Source organism: Camelus bactrianus, chromosome 6 (genome assembly GCF_048773025.1).
Source record: "Camelus bactrianus isolate YW-2024 breed Bactrian camel chromosome 6, ASM4877302v1, whole genome shotgun sequence".
Lineage (NCBI taxonomy): Eukaryota > Metazoa > Chordata > Mammalia > Artiodactyla > Camelidae > Camelus > Camelus bactrianus.
The window spans coordinates 22318149-22332975 of NC_133544.1; the positions used below are offsets into that span (position 1 = coordinate 22318149).

A 14827-nucleotide genomic window follows, 5' to 3' on the forward strand; every position below is an offset into this window, starting at 1 on the left:
ATTCTATTACCTTGTGCTGGTGTATCCACATTTTGTAGTTTACTGGGAGCCTTTTAATTTGGAAATAGCCAGGCAGGCTTCTCAGTCTCAAAGAGGATCTCTGCCTAATGCCCACCTGTGGAGAAGTCCATAAGCTGCATTTCTTCCTTCTCCAGAAGACTCCTGGAATGTATGTGAGCCCAAAGCAGGGTCCCAACCCTGGCTGGGGCAATTTAAAGAACAGAAACAGTATGTCAAGTCAAAATGATGTTTCCCCAGGTATGATGTGATGAGAGGGTGCTTCACTTCTGTACTACCCTTCCTCAAACCCGTAACCCCAGTCTCATCACAGGAAAACATCAGACAGAACAACCTTGAAAGACGTTGCACAAAATACCTGACCAGTGCTCTTTCCAGAGCAGAGACTAGGGAGACATGACAACTGAATGTACAGTGTGTCCTATACCAGGGACACAGAGAGGACATTAGTATGGAAACTGGTGAAATATGAATAGCTCAGTTGAAGTAATGTCTAATGTTAATTCTTAATGTTAATAAAGGTACCGTGGTTATGTAAGGTGTTAACATTAGAGAGAACCGGGTGAAAGGTATGTGGTACTCTGTGGACTATCTTTACAAGCCTACTGTAAATCTAAAGTTATTTCAAAATAAAAAGTTTTTTTAAAATGTTTTAACTGCCTGGTCCTCACTCAAGCCAATTAAATCAGAATCTTGGGCACTCACAGCTTTCCCGGTGAGCCCAACGTTCAGGTAGGGTTGAGAACCATAGAACAGGGATTGCAATCGTGAGCATGTGCATCAGAACCCCCTGGAGGGCTTATTAAAGCAGATTGCAGGGTCACACCCCAGAGTTTCTGCTTCAGCAGATCTGGAGTGGGGTCTGAGATTTGCATTTCTAACCAGCTCCCAGGTTATGCTAATGCTGCTGGTCCCAGTACCACACCTTCAGAACCACGATCAGAACTTTGCAACCCAGAGCATGGTCCTCAGGCAAGCAGCATCAGCATCCCTGGGGAGCTGGTTAGAGATGCAGAACCTCAGGCCCCACGCAGACCCGCCGAGGCCGAATCTGTGTTTTAACAAGAGCCCAGGTGATTCATTTACACCTGGAAGTTTGAGAAGCACTGCTCTAGAATGAAAGTGCAGGGAGAAGAGACGAGGAAATGGGAGCTGAAATGTCAGGGATCGGTGGGCTGGACACCCATCACTTCACCACTTCCCCAGCCTGGCCTTCCCTTTACACCCAGTAAAGAGAGAAACAGGAAGAAATATCAGAGAAATTATGCCACTATTAAACCAAAGGCAGAACCGGGCAGAAAGGGTGTTTTCTATCCCCAGCAGTGCTGGCCAGGGGCATGGTGACCTGGATGGGAGGGGAGCTAGCTGATGCTGGGGGCTGAGGTGGCCTCCGGAGAAGCCAGGTAAACCAGGCCGGGAGACACTAGCTGCAGGAAAACGGACATCACGGTCCAAGGTTTAATATTTACTCTGCTGAGGGCTGACCCCGACCTTCCTTTAGAAAAGGAGAGAGCAGCTTTGTAGTGGGCTTTACTTCACAGGAAGGAAGGAGGGAGGAACAGAGGTGATAGCCGAGTCTTTCTGAACAAATGGATTTTTACTAAAATATTTGCAGGCTTAAAGCTTAGGGTACAGGGCCTCCCACAGTCTGCCTTGGCCAGTTACCAATAGCAGTGGCACTAGGCCGCCTGGCATTCAAGGCCTCTCTCTAAATATGGGTCTCCCTAATTCAGCCCAACAAACATCATCCCCAGCAGGCCAGGCTGCCAGGAACATGGAATTCTCTGCAGATTTGTTCGTCCTATTTGGATCTTGCCCAGATCCCAACTCAGACCCAAGCTCCACTTAGCCATACCTCGAGGCCACGTAAGCCCCAAGTGTCACTCTGCAAGGCTCCATCCAACCCTTCTCACATTTGCTTCCACTGAGGGTAATTCTAAACCTCCCAAGCGCTGCCCCTGAGGATTTGTTGGGTGCCCTTTGGAGCCAGGATCATTTTCTGAGATGTCATTAGAAGTTCACATTCTCGGAGCCCTGCACCCCTGGCAGGAGGGCCCTGACAGCCTGTCACGCTGAGAGGGACCATCCCTGGTCCCGGGAGTGGGCTCAGACGCTGCAGAAATTAACCTGACAATCAAACAAGGCAGCATTCCTAGCGGAGGGAGAGTGGCACATATAGCTTCTTTTTAAATACACAGGTTTCAACATCCCTGAAAATAGTGGAGTATTCTCAGAGTCTGACTATCTGCATGTTTACTGAGCACTGACTACATATCAAGACATCTGCTCTTCCTATAAGCTGGGCACACATTTGAGAGGCTCTGGGTCAAGTGGGCATTGAGTCGGAATTCTCCCCAGGTGGACAAGAAGAGGGAAGGGGAACAAGAGCCAAACTGCCTAAATCAAAGAAGCCAACACCTAAATTGAATAAGGATCCAAGAGTGAACACAGAAAGCACTCTTCAAAGTAAGCTGGTGCTGACCTGACGAGTTGTCACTGCTGGGAGAAGAAACTCTTGGGATTTTACTGGGAAGCACCAAACCCAAATCAATTTATGGCAAGTTCCACAGGATGGAGAAGGGAGCAGGGCGAAGGCCCCCTGCAGAAGCTCACGTGAGCGCCTCTGAGTTGCAGAATAGAGATCGTAAGAGCCTCCGATGGCCTCACTCCAGAGACTGCTCCACCCCACTGAGCAGAAGGCACAGGCCAGCAGTCGGTCGGTCGATGAAGACACACCTCAGGCCAAATACACAGGATGAGAAGACACCGCAGTGGTTGTTATATAATGAAGAATTTTTCTGCTCTTTGTCCCTTTGTCTGCTCCTGGGAGAAGACCTCTAAATCCTTGGACTTTCTTCATGATGGGAGTATCTTTGTTTTTCATGGTGTGTCCCTGGATCACACCTGAGTTTATGCTAAATGATTCAAGATGGGGGTGAGCAGCCCACCTTCTCTGGAGAGGGTGGGGGATTGGAGGTTGAGTTCAATCATGTGGTCAATGATTCAATTAATTGTGCCTATGTAATGACACCCTGGTAAAAGCTCTGAACGCTGAAGCTCCGTGAACACATTGCTGTGCCAAGAGGTTCCTTCCGCAGAGTCCAGAAGCTCTGCACTCGGGACCCTCCTAGACTTCGCCCTACGTGTCTCTTCATTTGCCTGATCCTGATTTGTATCCTGTATAATACACCTGTAATCACAAGTGTAGTGCTCTCCTGAGTTCTGTGAGTCATTTTAGCAAATTATCAAACCTGAGGGAGTTGTGGGAACCCCCAAATTTGTAGTCAGTTGGTCAGAAGTGCAGATGGCCCAGGGACACCCAAGCCTGCAGCTTGTGTCTGAAGTGAGGGCAGTCTTACAGGAACTGTGCCCTTAGCCTATCAAGTCTACACTAACTCCAGGTGGTCAGCATCAGAACTGCACTGCAGTATCACAGTGGTCCAGGTCCATCATGTCTTAGGCCTGAGGAACACTGGGACTCAGTCTGCACTTTCCAGAACTTTTTGTCTCCTTTACCCATCCATGCTCCTACCTCCAATGAAAATTCAACTTCCTCTGAAGTCAGGGTGTTTGAGACACAATTCAGGCACATATGGCAGCCTAGGGAGCAGGTGTAATCCATATCTACAGCACTGTGGAACAAAAGCAAAGCATGCACCAACATTCAGCAGCTGTGTGACTTCAAGAAAATTACTAAACCTCTCTGAGCCTCAGTTCCCATCTTTGTAAAATGAGGCTAATGACCCCGCCCCCTCATAGAGATGATGGGAAAATTCAATAATGTAACTTATTTACAAAGCACCTAGCATGTTCCTTCACACATGGAAGGTACTCAGTAAACATCAACCTACTTCCTTCCTATTTTCAAACTGCCCTGTACGGCAAACTCTCCCAGACTCTCAGTGCTCTCTGGATAACTGTTCTGGCAACATGCTGATGTTTTAGATCCCAGGACAGCAGGAAGCCAACCATTAAACCAAAAGTGAAAAGCAAGTAACCATTACCTTGAACAAAAAGGACATTTATATTTACTTCAGTGGCTATAAAAGATACCATAAAATATAATATGCAGCAGGCATCCTCATGATTCATAACAGATCTTGCAGATTATTCTCTCAGGTCCCTGGGGACATCCAACTGGTCACTAAGAACAATTAATTCTTTCAGGAAATGAAGGGATTGCGAATCATCTCTGATCAGTGTAAAATCTGCTTGTTGTATTATGAATAAAAAGAACAGAAAATGAGACTCAAATTTAGGTTTTCTCTGCCCCTGTGAATGGGGTGAAGTAAGATCAGAGAGATTCAAATACAATTACCATCTGTGAGCACAGGTGCTCCGAGAGAGTTGGGGGGGGGGGTTCTCAGGGAACCTGGAGACCACACAGACACAGGAGTCAGAGCAGGAGTTTGAGGGTGTCCCCACAGCAGGAGCAGATACTCTAACGGGGGTGGGGGGGAGGCCAGCTGGCAGAAGTCAATAAGGTAGACACAGTCTAGACAGGGGACAAGATTTCAGAGTGGAACACCAGCCACAGTGACTGAAGTTTGGGCTACAGTCTCCAGGACTGGGGGCATCGAACGACACCTCCAAGGGCTAAATCGGGAGGCAATTAGTAGAACAAGGCAGGTGCCAAGTCACAGGGATTGAGGTGAGAACCCAGGGGAACCAGAGTTGGAGGATAAAGCTCAGCCTCTGAGTTCCTGGCCTTGGGCTTCTTAACACCTCCAGCCAAGATCTCAGAAAGTGAGAGAAACACACCAGAAGCAGGAAGTGGCCGCACAGTGGAGGCTGGAAGGATTACATGGCCAGAAGCCAAGCAGATCAGAACCACGCGGCATCCGGAGGCATCTTACCCAGCGGCCAGGGTGGACTTGCTCCCAACCCAGAATAAAAACCCCACTGACCAGGCCCTGCCCTGCAACCCTGCAGGGGTTTTTATTGAACCACAGTACATGAAACACCAAAGGGGTCATCATGACAGCAGGGAGCTCACAGTGGCACCAGAGCCTGGCTCGGGTGCTGAGTCTCCTGGCTCAGGTCGGCCCCTCTGGGGAGCGACATTGCAGGGAGAAGCTGTTCTCTCACATAGCTCAGAGACTAGGCTCCTCTCCAACAAAATCAAACCTCTGAGGAGTTAAATGTGCCCTCAGTGGGATTCATGGTCCATTCTGACAACAGGAAGGGTTAATGGAAATTGGGGGAAGGTGGCATCCAACCCAACGGCACACACGGGGAACAGGAAAGCAGACTGCCGTGCCTTCTCCCTGGATTTGGAAAGAAGTCTCTCGCAGGGCACAGCTTGGGGACGCCGAGACAAGGACTCCAAGGGAGAGGACTTTAATGGTGCTGTGGACAGTGACCGTGGGATTCTCAGACACCATGTGGCAGAAACAGGGCAAAGGGTAGAGATGTAACAGAAGAGTAAGGAGTGAAAAGACCACAGGGTCACACAGAGACCTCACACCGAGGTCACACAGCCAGTCCACTCAGTATGAAGCAGGCAACAGCCAGCAAAGCAGAGCTATGACCCAGCTGACCAGCCTCAGCCCCTTCACACGCAGGACCAGTTCATGAAGATCGATCCACCGTAAGTGGAAGGCCTGGCTGAGCGAGATCTGGGTCCTTCTGAAGAATGAACGTGTAATCTTCCTCTGGTGCCTGCAGGAGGGGCAAGAAGGAAGGTGAGAACAAGAGAAAAAGAGGCAAGAAACACTCAGTATCCTTTAGAAAAACAGAAGATGGTGGCTTTGCCAACTCACCAGCCCCCTGCCCCAGTGAACAACTCCAGGTTATGTGATTAGACCACTGTCCAAGCAGGGACCAGAGGAACTCAGCTACTCCAAAGGTGTTTTCCAGGTAAGTAGGGGAAGCAAAAGCCATTGTTTCATTGGGCATCAAAGACTTAGAGGATCCACTGGGTAGAACATTTGGTTTCTTTTTTTCCAAAAGTAGGGTTAATATTCATCAAGTCGGAATCCTCCAAATTCAAATGTAAAAGCTTTCCCAAACTGCCTGAGGGTAAGAATCACCTGGAAACCTGGTCAAGGTGGTCCTGGGAGGTTGAGGCCATTATAGATTCAGCCCAGCTCACTCCCTTCTGCACCAACAAAAGGACATGATGAAAATTGGTGTTTATGATGATGACCTATTCAAGACTTTGTTTCCTGAAACTCAGAATAAATCATGCTCAGCCCTTTCTGTATGCAGACTCTTTTGCTGTAATCTAACTTGCTATTTGATAGCGAGTGCATGATGTATGTGGTCAGCACTGCCTTCATCAGTTTGCCAGAATGACCCATTGGCTGCCAGGATGGATGGCATGGAGCTGACCACAGTCTAGGTCTCCTCTCTCGGGTGAGAATATTCAGCCAGAGCATGGACCTTCCCATGTATTTGCTACCCTCAGATAGAAGAACCCAGAACCCTCATTCCTCTGCCACTGTCTCCCTGAGGAAGCACCTTTCCCTTCCTATCAACACCTCAAGGGTGCTGAGGCATTTAAAAAGACCTGAGATCCAGAGACAGCCTGCTGGTGACACTATCCTGAGTCACAGCCACACTGTAGGGAAAAGAATACTGGCCTCGCTGCCTGGCTAATCTTGGGGATACAGTTCCAGCACCAGCTAGAGATGGGATGTGTACCAGGGCATCTTGATCCCATGGCCAGGGGACACTTGGATGGGGCTAAGATTTTCAGAAAACATTTCAACTTTTACTAAGGGTAAGAATCACTTGGAAAGCTGGGCTGTGAGGGTGAGGTCCTAGAATCCACAATTTTCACAAGTAGAGGTGGCTCTCAGGACCACCCAAAACACTGCTCTGAGGTATCAGCCAGTTCACCAGAGCTGTTTTCTGCCCCTAACATCCCGCAGGGAGAGCTGGAGATGGGGGAAGCCAGGTGGGGCCCTGGGGGCTGACTGGTGGGAGAAAGTGGAGGTGTGTGGACCCCTGGGACTGGTCAGGGAACTGGATGGGAAGAAAGGCCAGAGCCCACACTCACTCGGCCAGTGCCCTGATGCAGCAACGTGACATGTTGAGGAAGGAGCTGGCGCTGGCACGGGTGCCCAGGGCGGCCTCAATGCCGCGCAGCAGGTCGTTGGTCTTGAAGATGAGCAGCATCTGGCGTGGCACGTGGCTGAGGAGCTGGCTGATCTGGGGGAGGTAGTTGGCCGCATTGTTGCGAATCTCTGAGTCCTGAAGCAGCAACAGGGAGACAGAGATGGACGGCTGATGTGGGAATTGGGGCCCAGGGTGGTGGATGTCCAGGCAGCCTGTGACCTGAGGGTCTGCAAGGAAGCTCCAGGAAGGAGCTTCTAGCACAGCTGCCTCAGCACCATTCCCACAGGGAAGCTTAGCCCAAGAAGCTTTGCAGCCTGAAAAACCCGGATGGGACGTCCCATCCCAAATGCCAGCCAAGCACTGGACGCAGCGCAGGAGCACATCAACAGGGGCCAGGCTGCATTTCTGCTGCCTCTGCCTTCCGAGATCGCTGTGGCCAAGGACACCAGTACCCATCCTTCCTTCCCCCTGTACTGACTGGGGCAGGAAGTCTATCTCCCCACCAGCCATTTGATGAGGCTGGAGTTAGCCAGTCTCTCAGTTCAGAGGTCCACCCGTGCACTATTCTCTAAGGCTTCTTTGCTGGCCACCAATTTTAGGTCAGGCCTGGAAGGAACTTTGGAGGCTGGTACTGGTTGAGTCATTTCCCCCCTCCCTTCAGCCACGCCCAGGCTGTTGCAGTTCAGAGGTCTGAGCTCCTGACCCCAACCCAGCTCCAAAGTCCAACCCCATACCCTGCCTGACCCCACCCCCCAGAAGACCTACTCACATGGCCACCATCTATTACTGTCCTCCATGCTGGAGCCAGTGTCAGCCCACCCACTGCACAAGGTCCTAATGCCCCCAGAGTAGGATTCAGGACTAGCCCTTGCCCTATCCTGGCGTGTAAGTTTGGGATCTGGCTTCCCAACCCTCCCTGTCTCTGAGCTCTGTATGGTTCTGGGGCAGATAACCAACCTCAGCCAGAGTCCTGAGTATACAGTGTGGCTCTGATCCCTTTTCACTCTCCAGAGAAACAGTGATGGTGACAATGACAATAGTTCACATGTATTGATCATTACTAAGTAAGCCAGACACTCTGAAAATGCTTACATGTATCAACTTATTTAATCCTCAGATCAACCCTATTAACCAAGTGTATACCCCCATTGGAGAGAAGGAAACTGAGGCACTGAGAAGTTAAGTAACCTCCCCAAGGTCCACAGCTAGTCGAGGATGAGTCAGGATTCAAACCCAGGCCATCCAGCTCTCAAGCCCTCACCCTCACCATCAGGCTACACAGCGTCTCATCTCACAGAGGACTGTGTGACCCAGTGCCCTCCCCTAAAAACTGGGCATGCAAACACCCTCTGTGCCCACCTCCCAGCAGTACCCAGAGGGTCATCAGAGACAAGGTATGGGCTGGCGCTTGGGTCCAGTAGAAGTCACAATGAGGGGACCAGCAGTGCTGCCAAATGCTCCCCCATCCAGCACTTTCTGCAGCAGAGGCAGAACTCCTGGCCCTTTCAGGAGCACATGTGCACCGCTGATAACTGAGCTGCTGTGAAACCTGAAACATCCCCCAGGCAGGAGCTATCAGACTGGAACATCTCAACATGAAGCCAGACACCAAGAGGCTGCCTGCCTCCCTGCTGCCTCCCTCTACAGCTGCAGGTCACCCTGCTTGCAGGCTAAGGCCAGATCGGGGTCCCACTCACCAGAGGGACCCCCTCTCAGTAGGGTCAGACTGGCCTGGCCACAACCCCTCTCGGCTCAAACAGAAGTACCTGTGTCCACCCAGGCTACCCCAAGGGGCTCTCAGAGCTGCATGGCCTTCAAGCTTGGACCCTGCAGGATGCCTACCTGATAGAAAAATAGAATTCAAACCAAGTTACAAAAAACAGGTATCCTAACACAACATTGCAAATCAACTATACTTCAATGAAAAAACAAATAAATAAAATTAAATTAGAAACAAGATATCATTCACGAAGTACCTATTATGTACCATGTGGTCTTGTCCATTCCTGTGGCTTTAATACCATCTACACACTGAGGACTCCCAAATTGATAACTCAAGCCTGGATATCTTCTTTGAGATGTCTCTAGCTGAATGTTCCAGAGAACTACTGACTACCCTCACCCCAAATATGTCCTTGCTGAAGTCTTCCCTATGTCAGGAAATGGCACCCCTCACCCATAACTCACCCCAAAAAGCTATGATACAACTCTGACCCTTCCATTTTCCTCCCCTCATGTCCAAGCCGACAGAAAGGCCTCTCACTCTTAGGTCCAAAGCACACTTTGGCTGCAACTGCTTCTCTCGACTTCTACTGCCATTAGCATAGTCTGAGCCCCATCATCTGTCCACCTGGAGTCCTGCCCCAGCCCCCTCACTCATCACCCCACTGCTCATCTTGTCCCAGTTCAGAGACATACTTAAAATAGCAAGTCTGAGCATATCTTTCTCCTGCTTAAAACCTGTCAAAGGCTTTGCTTTGTACTGAGAATAAATCTGAACTTCTTCCCATTGTGCTCTCCCTGCCCAGCGCTCCAGATTTTCAGTCCACCATCCTCTGCACATGCTCCCGACCACCCCTAACTCTGCTTCGTTTAGCATATCGTGTGCCCTCTACCTGGATACTTTCTCCAAGCTCTTCTAGTAGCTGGTGGCTTTCTTGTCCTTCGGGCCTCAGCTTACATGTCAATACCCCAGCCAGGTCTCCTCTGCCACCCCCATCACGGCACCCGGCTTGTTTCCTCCCTGGCACCTCCAACCTGCAATTATTCCATTTACCTGTTTGTCCACTTGTTTACTGTCTGTCTCCGTCTGCCACAGTGCAAATTACATGGAAGGCCTGACTGTCTGTTCATCACTGGATCCACAGGTTCCCAGTCCAGGGTCCAGCAAAAACAAATGTTTGTTCAATGAACAAATTTCAGGGACTATGGGGAGGCACTTTATATGCATTATTGATAAAGCAGGAATTATCATCCCTACTCAACAAAGGAGGGAGGCTGTCTCTCTTCTTCTGAGACGATGAGCTGAGAGCCATGTAAGCCTGGGGCAGTGGTGGTATCTATGCCATCAGGCTTGCTGGGGAAAGATGTCAACTTGGAGGAAAGCAGAGCCAAGAGATGGCAAGAGGTGGCCTGTTTGGTGACATTGTTGGAGACTCTGGACTCAGCCTTTCCTAAAGCCTCCACCACAAGGCAGCTTGCAGGGGAGGATGCTGAGGCTCAAACAGGTGATGCGAACCATCCAAGGTCACGCTACCAGGAAAAGCAGGTACTGGAACTAGAACCCAGGTCTTTCCAACTGCCACAAGCAGGACCCTGTCCCTTGTGAGCACAGCCCTTCCCCACATGGATATGGGCAAGTCTGCACAGGTCTGGCAAACTGACAGACTGGGAAGACAGACGGCAATTCCATGAGGGATTGGCCTGGGAGGGAGCTCACCCTGAGCCAGGAAGAATGAGCTACCCTGTAAGTCCCTACTGTAGGGGCAGAAGTGAGGCTGAGTCTGGGGAGAAGGGGTTCCTAGGATTGGTCTCAGCCCAGACTCCGTGGGACTCTTGTCCAGATCCAATGGAGGAAAGAGCTACAAACAAAGACTAAAAAACCAGTCTCTCAAAAAACTCCACTGGACAATGAAACAAGCAGCCCTCGAGTCCAGCATGAGGAAGTGAAGCTCTCTCCCCAGTAGGATGCCCCAGAGGAACCCCGCAATGGGAGATGGTGCCCCATAGGTGACAGTGGGTGGTGCCAGACTTATTTCCTGGGCATTCCCAAAAGTCCTGGGGGACAACTTGGTGGAAGGCTGAAATCTCATGAAAGCAGGTTGGAGTGAAAGTCACAGAGCCTGGATTATACAGTTAACATGACCCACTTACATTCCAGGCTGACAAGGCCGGGAGGGACAGAGTGGGACACCATTCCCTTTCCCTCTGCCCATCCAGGGACACTGATTCTCCTCCCCTCCCTCCTACTCATCCAATACATCTCCCGTTCTGCCCCCCACCACACCTCCACAGCCCCCCAGTCTAGGACCTCAGACCCTGGGTTGGCAGGGCTCCAAAGGCCATCCCCAGCTCTGCCCCTTGCACTAGGGGCAGGGCAAGCTCACCCACCTCAGTAGCAGTGACTGGAGTCTGGCCGATGCCCCTGTTGACTGAGTCCCAGGACCGGGCTGTCAGCATGCAGGCGAACAAGGGGTAGAGGTCCCCGGCTCCCAGGCGCTGGCTGTACTTCTTTACATTCTTCATGTCAGTCCAGATCAGTGACTGCCAGAGGTGGCAGTAATCCAGGCGGAACTGTTCTGTGAGCACCTATGGCAGGGGCAGCATGGCAGGAACTGAGCCTCCTCTCCCCATGGACCTGGTCCCTGGCTGTTACCACCGCGCAAGGGACGGATGGAGACCGTGGCTCCCGCATAATGTTGGCTTCTCCCACACAGTTCACCCATCCCTAAAGGTCCAAGTTCAGACCTACTATTTGGCTGGGGTTGGTCCTGAGTGGCAGACTACCAATGGCCCACCAGAATCTATACTCCCCCCTTCTTCCCAGCACAGGCCATGATGCCCGCCTGCCTCCTGGTTAGATGTGGCCCTCTGCCTGAGCTCTGACTGATGGAATGTGGCAGAAGCTCCACTTCCAGGCCCAGACCGCGGAAACTTCCCCATGCACACTCCTCCAAGCCCTTATCCCTGCTGCTGGTGGATGGTGAGACCTCCAGGGAGGCCTGGGAGGCACAGGCTCAGTCAGCGCCTGCCTTTGGGCTCCTCCACCCACCCTAGATCGGTCTGTGGGCAAGCGATTAGACATCTGTTGTGTCTCGGCCATCAACCATTTGGGGGCTGTGTGTGACAACAGCTAGCCGACCTTAAACTAACACACCGCATGTCAATGAGCCTTTCAAAGGAGGCCTAGATATGGCAATGTTGGATCAGGGCCCTGAGGGGGAAGAGCAAGAGACCTTCCTTCATGCCTCATAGAATCAAGCCAGGCCCTGGGTCCTGGGATTGGCAATGAACTTCTCAACTTCCAGGCAGGAACTTGTGGCTCTTCAAACCAGATCTGCATTTCAAGTTCCAGAAGACAGAATTGGGGCCATTCAATCTCTACCAGTTCCCTGTGCCCTTTCCTAGTATATATAACCTCCTCACTGGGGCTGAGTTACCCCTCCACCTGGAGTCCTAGCTCATCTAAGGGCATCTCACCTCCCACAGTCTGGCTGGCTTGGGCTTCCCTAGGAAGAAGGGGTTTTTGCAGCTGGTTTTTGCACAGACATCCAGGCACAATCTCATCTACTCCTGACAGCAACCTCTAAGGGAGGTGTTATCATTCTCAGTCTATCAGGAAGAAGCTAAGGCTCAGAGAGCTCATATGACTGTGACCTGCACAAAAGGACAGCTCTGGGGGTAGGGTGGGGCCCTCTCCAGTTTGCTATCTGCCTCCCGTTTCTGTGGCCGATAGGGGAGTTCAGCTGGCTCCAAGGCCAGGCAGGACCAGACCACGGGTCTGGCTGGGTGGAAACAGGCTCTCCTACCTGGTAGAGCCCGTGGTCCAATAGGACAATCTCCGCCTTCCCCGTGCCCGGGCACTTCCGCACTAGCACGTTGCCCGGGTGGGGGTCACAGTGCACAAAGCCGTTGACAAAGATCATCTCACTGTACATCTTGCCCAGGTGGCGTGAGATCTGAAAGAGAAGGGAGGCAGGTGGGAGTTATTCTGCATTACCCCCTGCCTCAGAGACTTCTACACTGGTCCCTCGATCTGGCCACTTTCACGAACAAGGCTTGAGCAATCATGGTGGGAGACTGAGAGTGTGTAGTTCTTGAGTTTAAGACAAATGCTCATCCAGCTCTTCCTAACTTCAGCTGCACATTAGATTTCACCCAGAACTCAGAAATGTTGGGGGTGGTTCCCAGGCATCAATATTTTTTCTAAATGCCCAAGGCGATTTTAATGCATGGCAAGGTAGGAGAACCACTGCTTCTGGTTTTTCCAAAGGCTATAATTCCCACCTCCCACACTTGCCCCTCTACTCTTCCCTCTTACCAGTCTCACTTCATTTTTTCCTCAAAAATGAATATGGGCTGGAAAGCTGGGTTGGGGGTAGAGGGTCATGCTACCTACCCCTTCTCCAAAGAACAAGGCTAGGGGTTGAGGATCAAGAAGAGGTGACCCCACCACCCTCTGGGGCTGCCCCAGCAGCTCCAGGCCAGTCCCAGGAGGACTCAGAGTCGCAAACTCTTCTCCCTTCTCCCTGCAGGCCTCTTTCCCCACTCCCCTCCCCACCAGAGCCCAATGCTGATCTGATTTATGATGTCTGCACAGAAGAAATGACACTGGAGAGGCCGTTTAAATCATCCTGTCATTGCTGCTCTCCCTGCTGAGGCAGCCTCCTTATCTCTACTCCCTTTTTATTAAAGCTAAAAGCCTCTTCCCAGCCAGGGAACAGCTGCTGAATAGAGCCAGACTTGGGCCCACAGATGGTCTGCTGATGGGTTTCCATGCGACAAAGAGATGCTCAACCCAGAAAGCTGATGCCCCAGGACACACACTGCCCTTGGCATCCCTCAGCCTCGGCTGGACCCCACAGTCACTAACGAACATATCCCAGCCAGAGGAGGGAAGCTGGGGCCCGTGGGGTTGGGAACACAGGATTAGGGTCTTAAGACAAAGACGCAAGTTCTTTCCTTGGCCTACAAAGTCCTGCACGACCAGGCTCAGCCTCCCTCCCTGGTCTCATCTTGTACCACACTGACATCCCAGTCATAGTTGCTCTCTCTCTTCTCCAATAATCCCTGTGCCTTCCTACCTCAGGGCCTTCGCATGTGATATTCCAGGAGCATTGCTCCATTTCCCCTTCATCTGGTTCACTCCTCTCTTCCTTCCCATCCCAGGTGAGCATCACCTCCCTGAGGAAGCCTTTCCTGAACTCCTAGACTAAATGAGGTTCTCCTGCTATACACTCTCATAAAATGCTGTACTTTTCTTTTACTAGCACACTCTTCATGTTATTATTTGATTATGATCATGTAGCCCACTATCAGAAGCTCCCAAGATGGCAGGGACTGGCTCTATGTTGTTAAACAGCTTTTTTGAGATATAAGTTACATATCATAGACTGGCTCTATTGTGCATCCCCTTGCCTGTAACAGGCCAAGCATGCGAGTATAGGACTCCAGCTTCACATGATCTCCTCTGAGGAGATCTCCATTAATCTCCTCTGAATCCCAACCAATTATAATTGGCCCCAAATTAAATCATCAAGAATAATCCTATAGCTGTCATCCTTATCAGTAGCCCTAAAAGTAGGTACAATTATGATCCCCATTTTGCAGATGAGGAGCTGAGATGCATCGAGGTTTAACTTACCCCGAGCTACCTGGCTGGAAAGATGTGGAGCCAGGATTCAAACCAGGTGTGACCCCACGGCCTTCTAGTAACCGCTAGTCTACACTGGCTCACGCCGACTTCTGCACTTCTCAGTTGAACTTTGTGACCTTAAACAAGCTACTTATACTCTTAGCTTCAGTAAAATGGAAATAACAGTATTGCCACTCTCAAGGGCTACTTTCGGGTAAATGAGAAAATCACGGTGCTTGGAACCTAGTGACCCCTCCTAGGTGCCCCTGATTCCTCATAACACTCCCGGGAGGGTGGCAGACTAGGATTAAAGAGGTTATCTAAAGTCCTGACACCTAGACTTGTGTTACACTGTCCCCACACCAGCCCTCCAGCTCCTGACATTTTCCTTGG

At 50.9% G+C, this 14827-nt stretch overlaps 2 protein-coding genes across 7 annotated transcripts in view; both read right to left on the reverse strand.

Moving 5' to 3' along the window:
• Window positions 1-4771, reverse strand: part of NRXN3 (neurexin 3) — a 1655134-nt gene extending 1650363 nt beyond the window's left edge. The window contains exon 1 of the mRNA XM_074365185.1: window positions 11-4771. The gene's annotated coding sequence lies outside the window, so the exon portion shown is untranslated. The remainder of the gene's footprint in view (window positions 1-10) is intronic.
• Window positions 4772-4921: 150 nt separating this feature from the next.
• Window positions 4922-14827, reverse strand: part of ADCK1 (aarF domain containing kinase 1) — a 101572-nt gene continuing 91666 nt past the window's right edge. For 5 of the 6 annotated variants that reach the window (XM_074365187.1, XM_045511330.2, XM_010947883.3 and 2 more), the window contains 4 exons: window positions 12609-12758; window positions 11191-11388; window positions 7022-7215; window positions 4922-5679 (listed from right to left, as the gene is read on the reverse strand). In XM_074365187.1, coding sequence (XP_074221288.1) covers window positions 5508-5679; window positions 7022-7215; window positions 11191-11388; window positions 12609-12758 — 714 coding nt within the window. In that variant the 3' untranslated portion in view covers window positions 4922-5507. Of the gene's footprint in view, window positions 5680-7021; window positions 7216-9856; window positions 9936-11190; window positions 11389-12608; window positions 12759-14827 lie in introns of those variants that run through there. The other variant, XR_012507432.1, reaches the window with a different exon arrangement.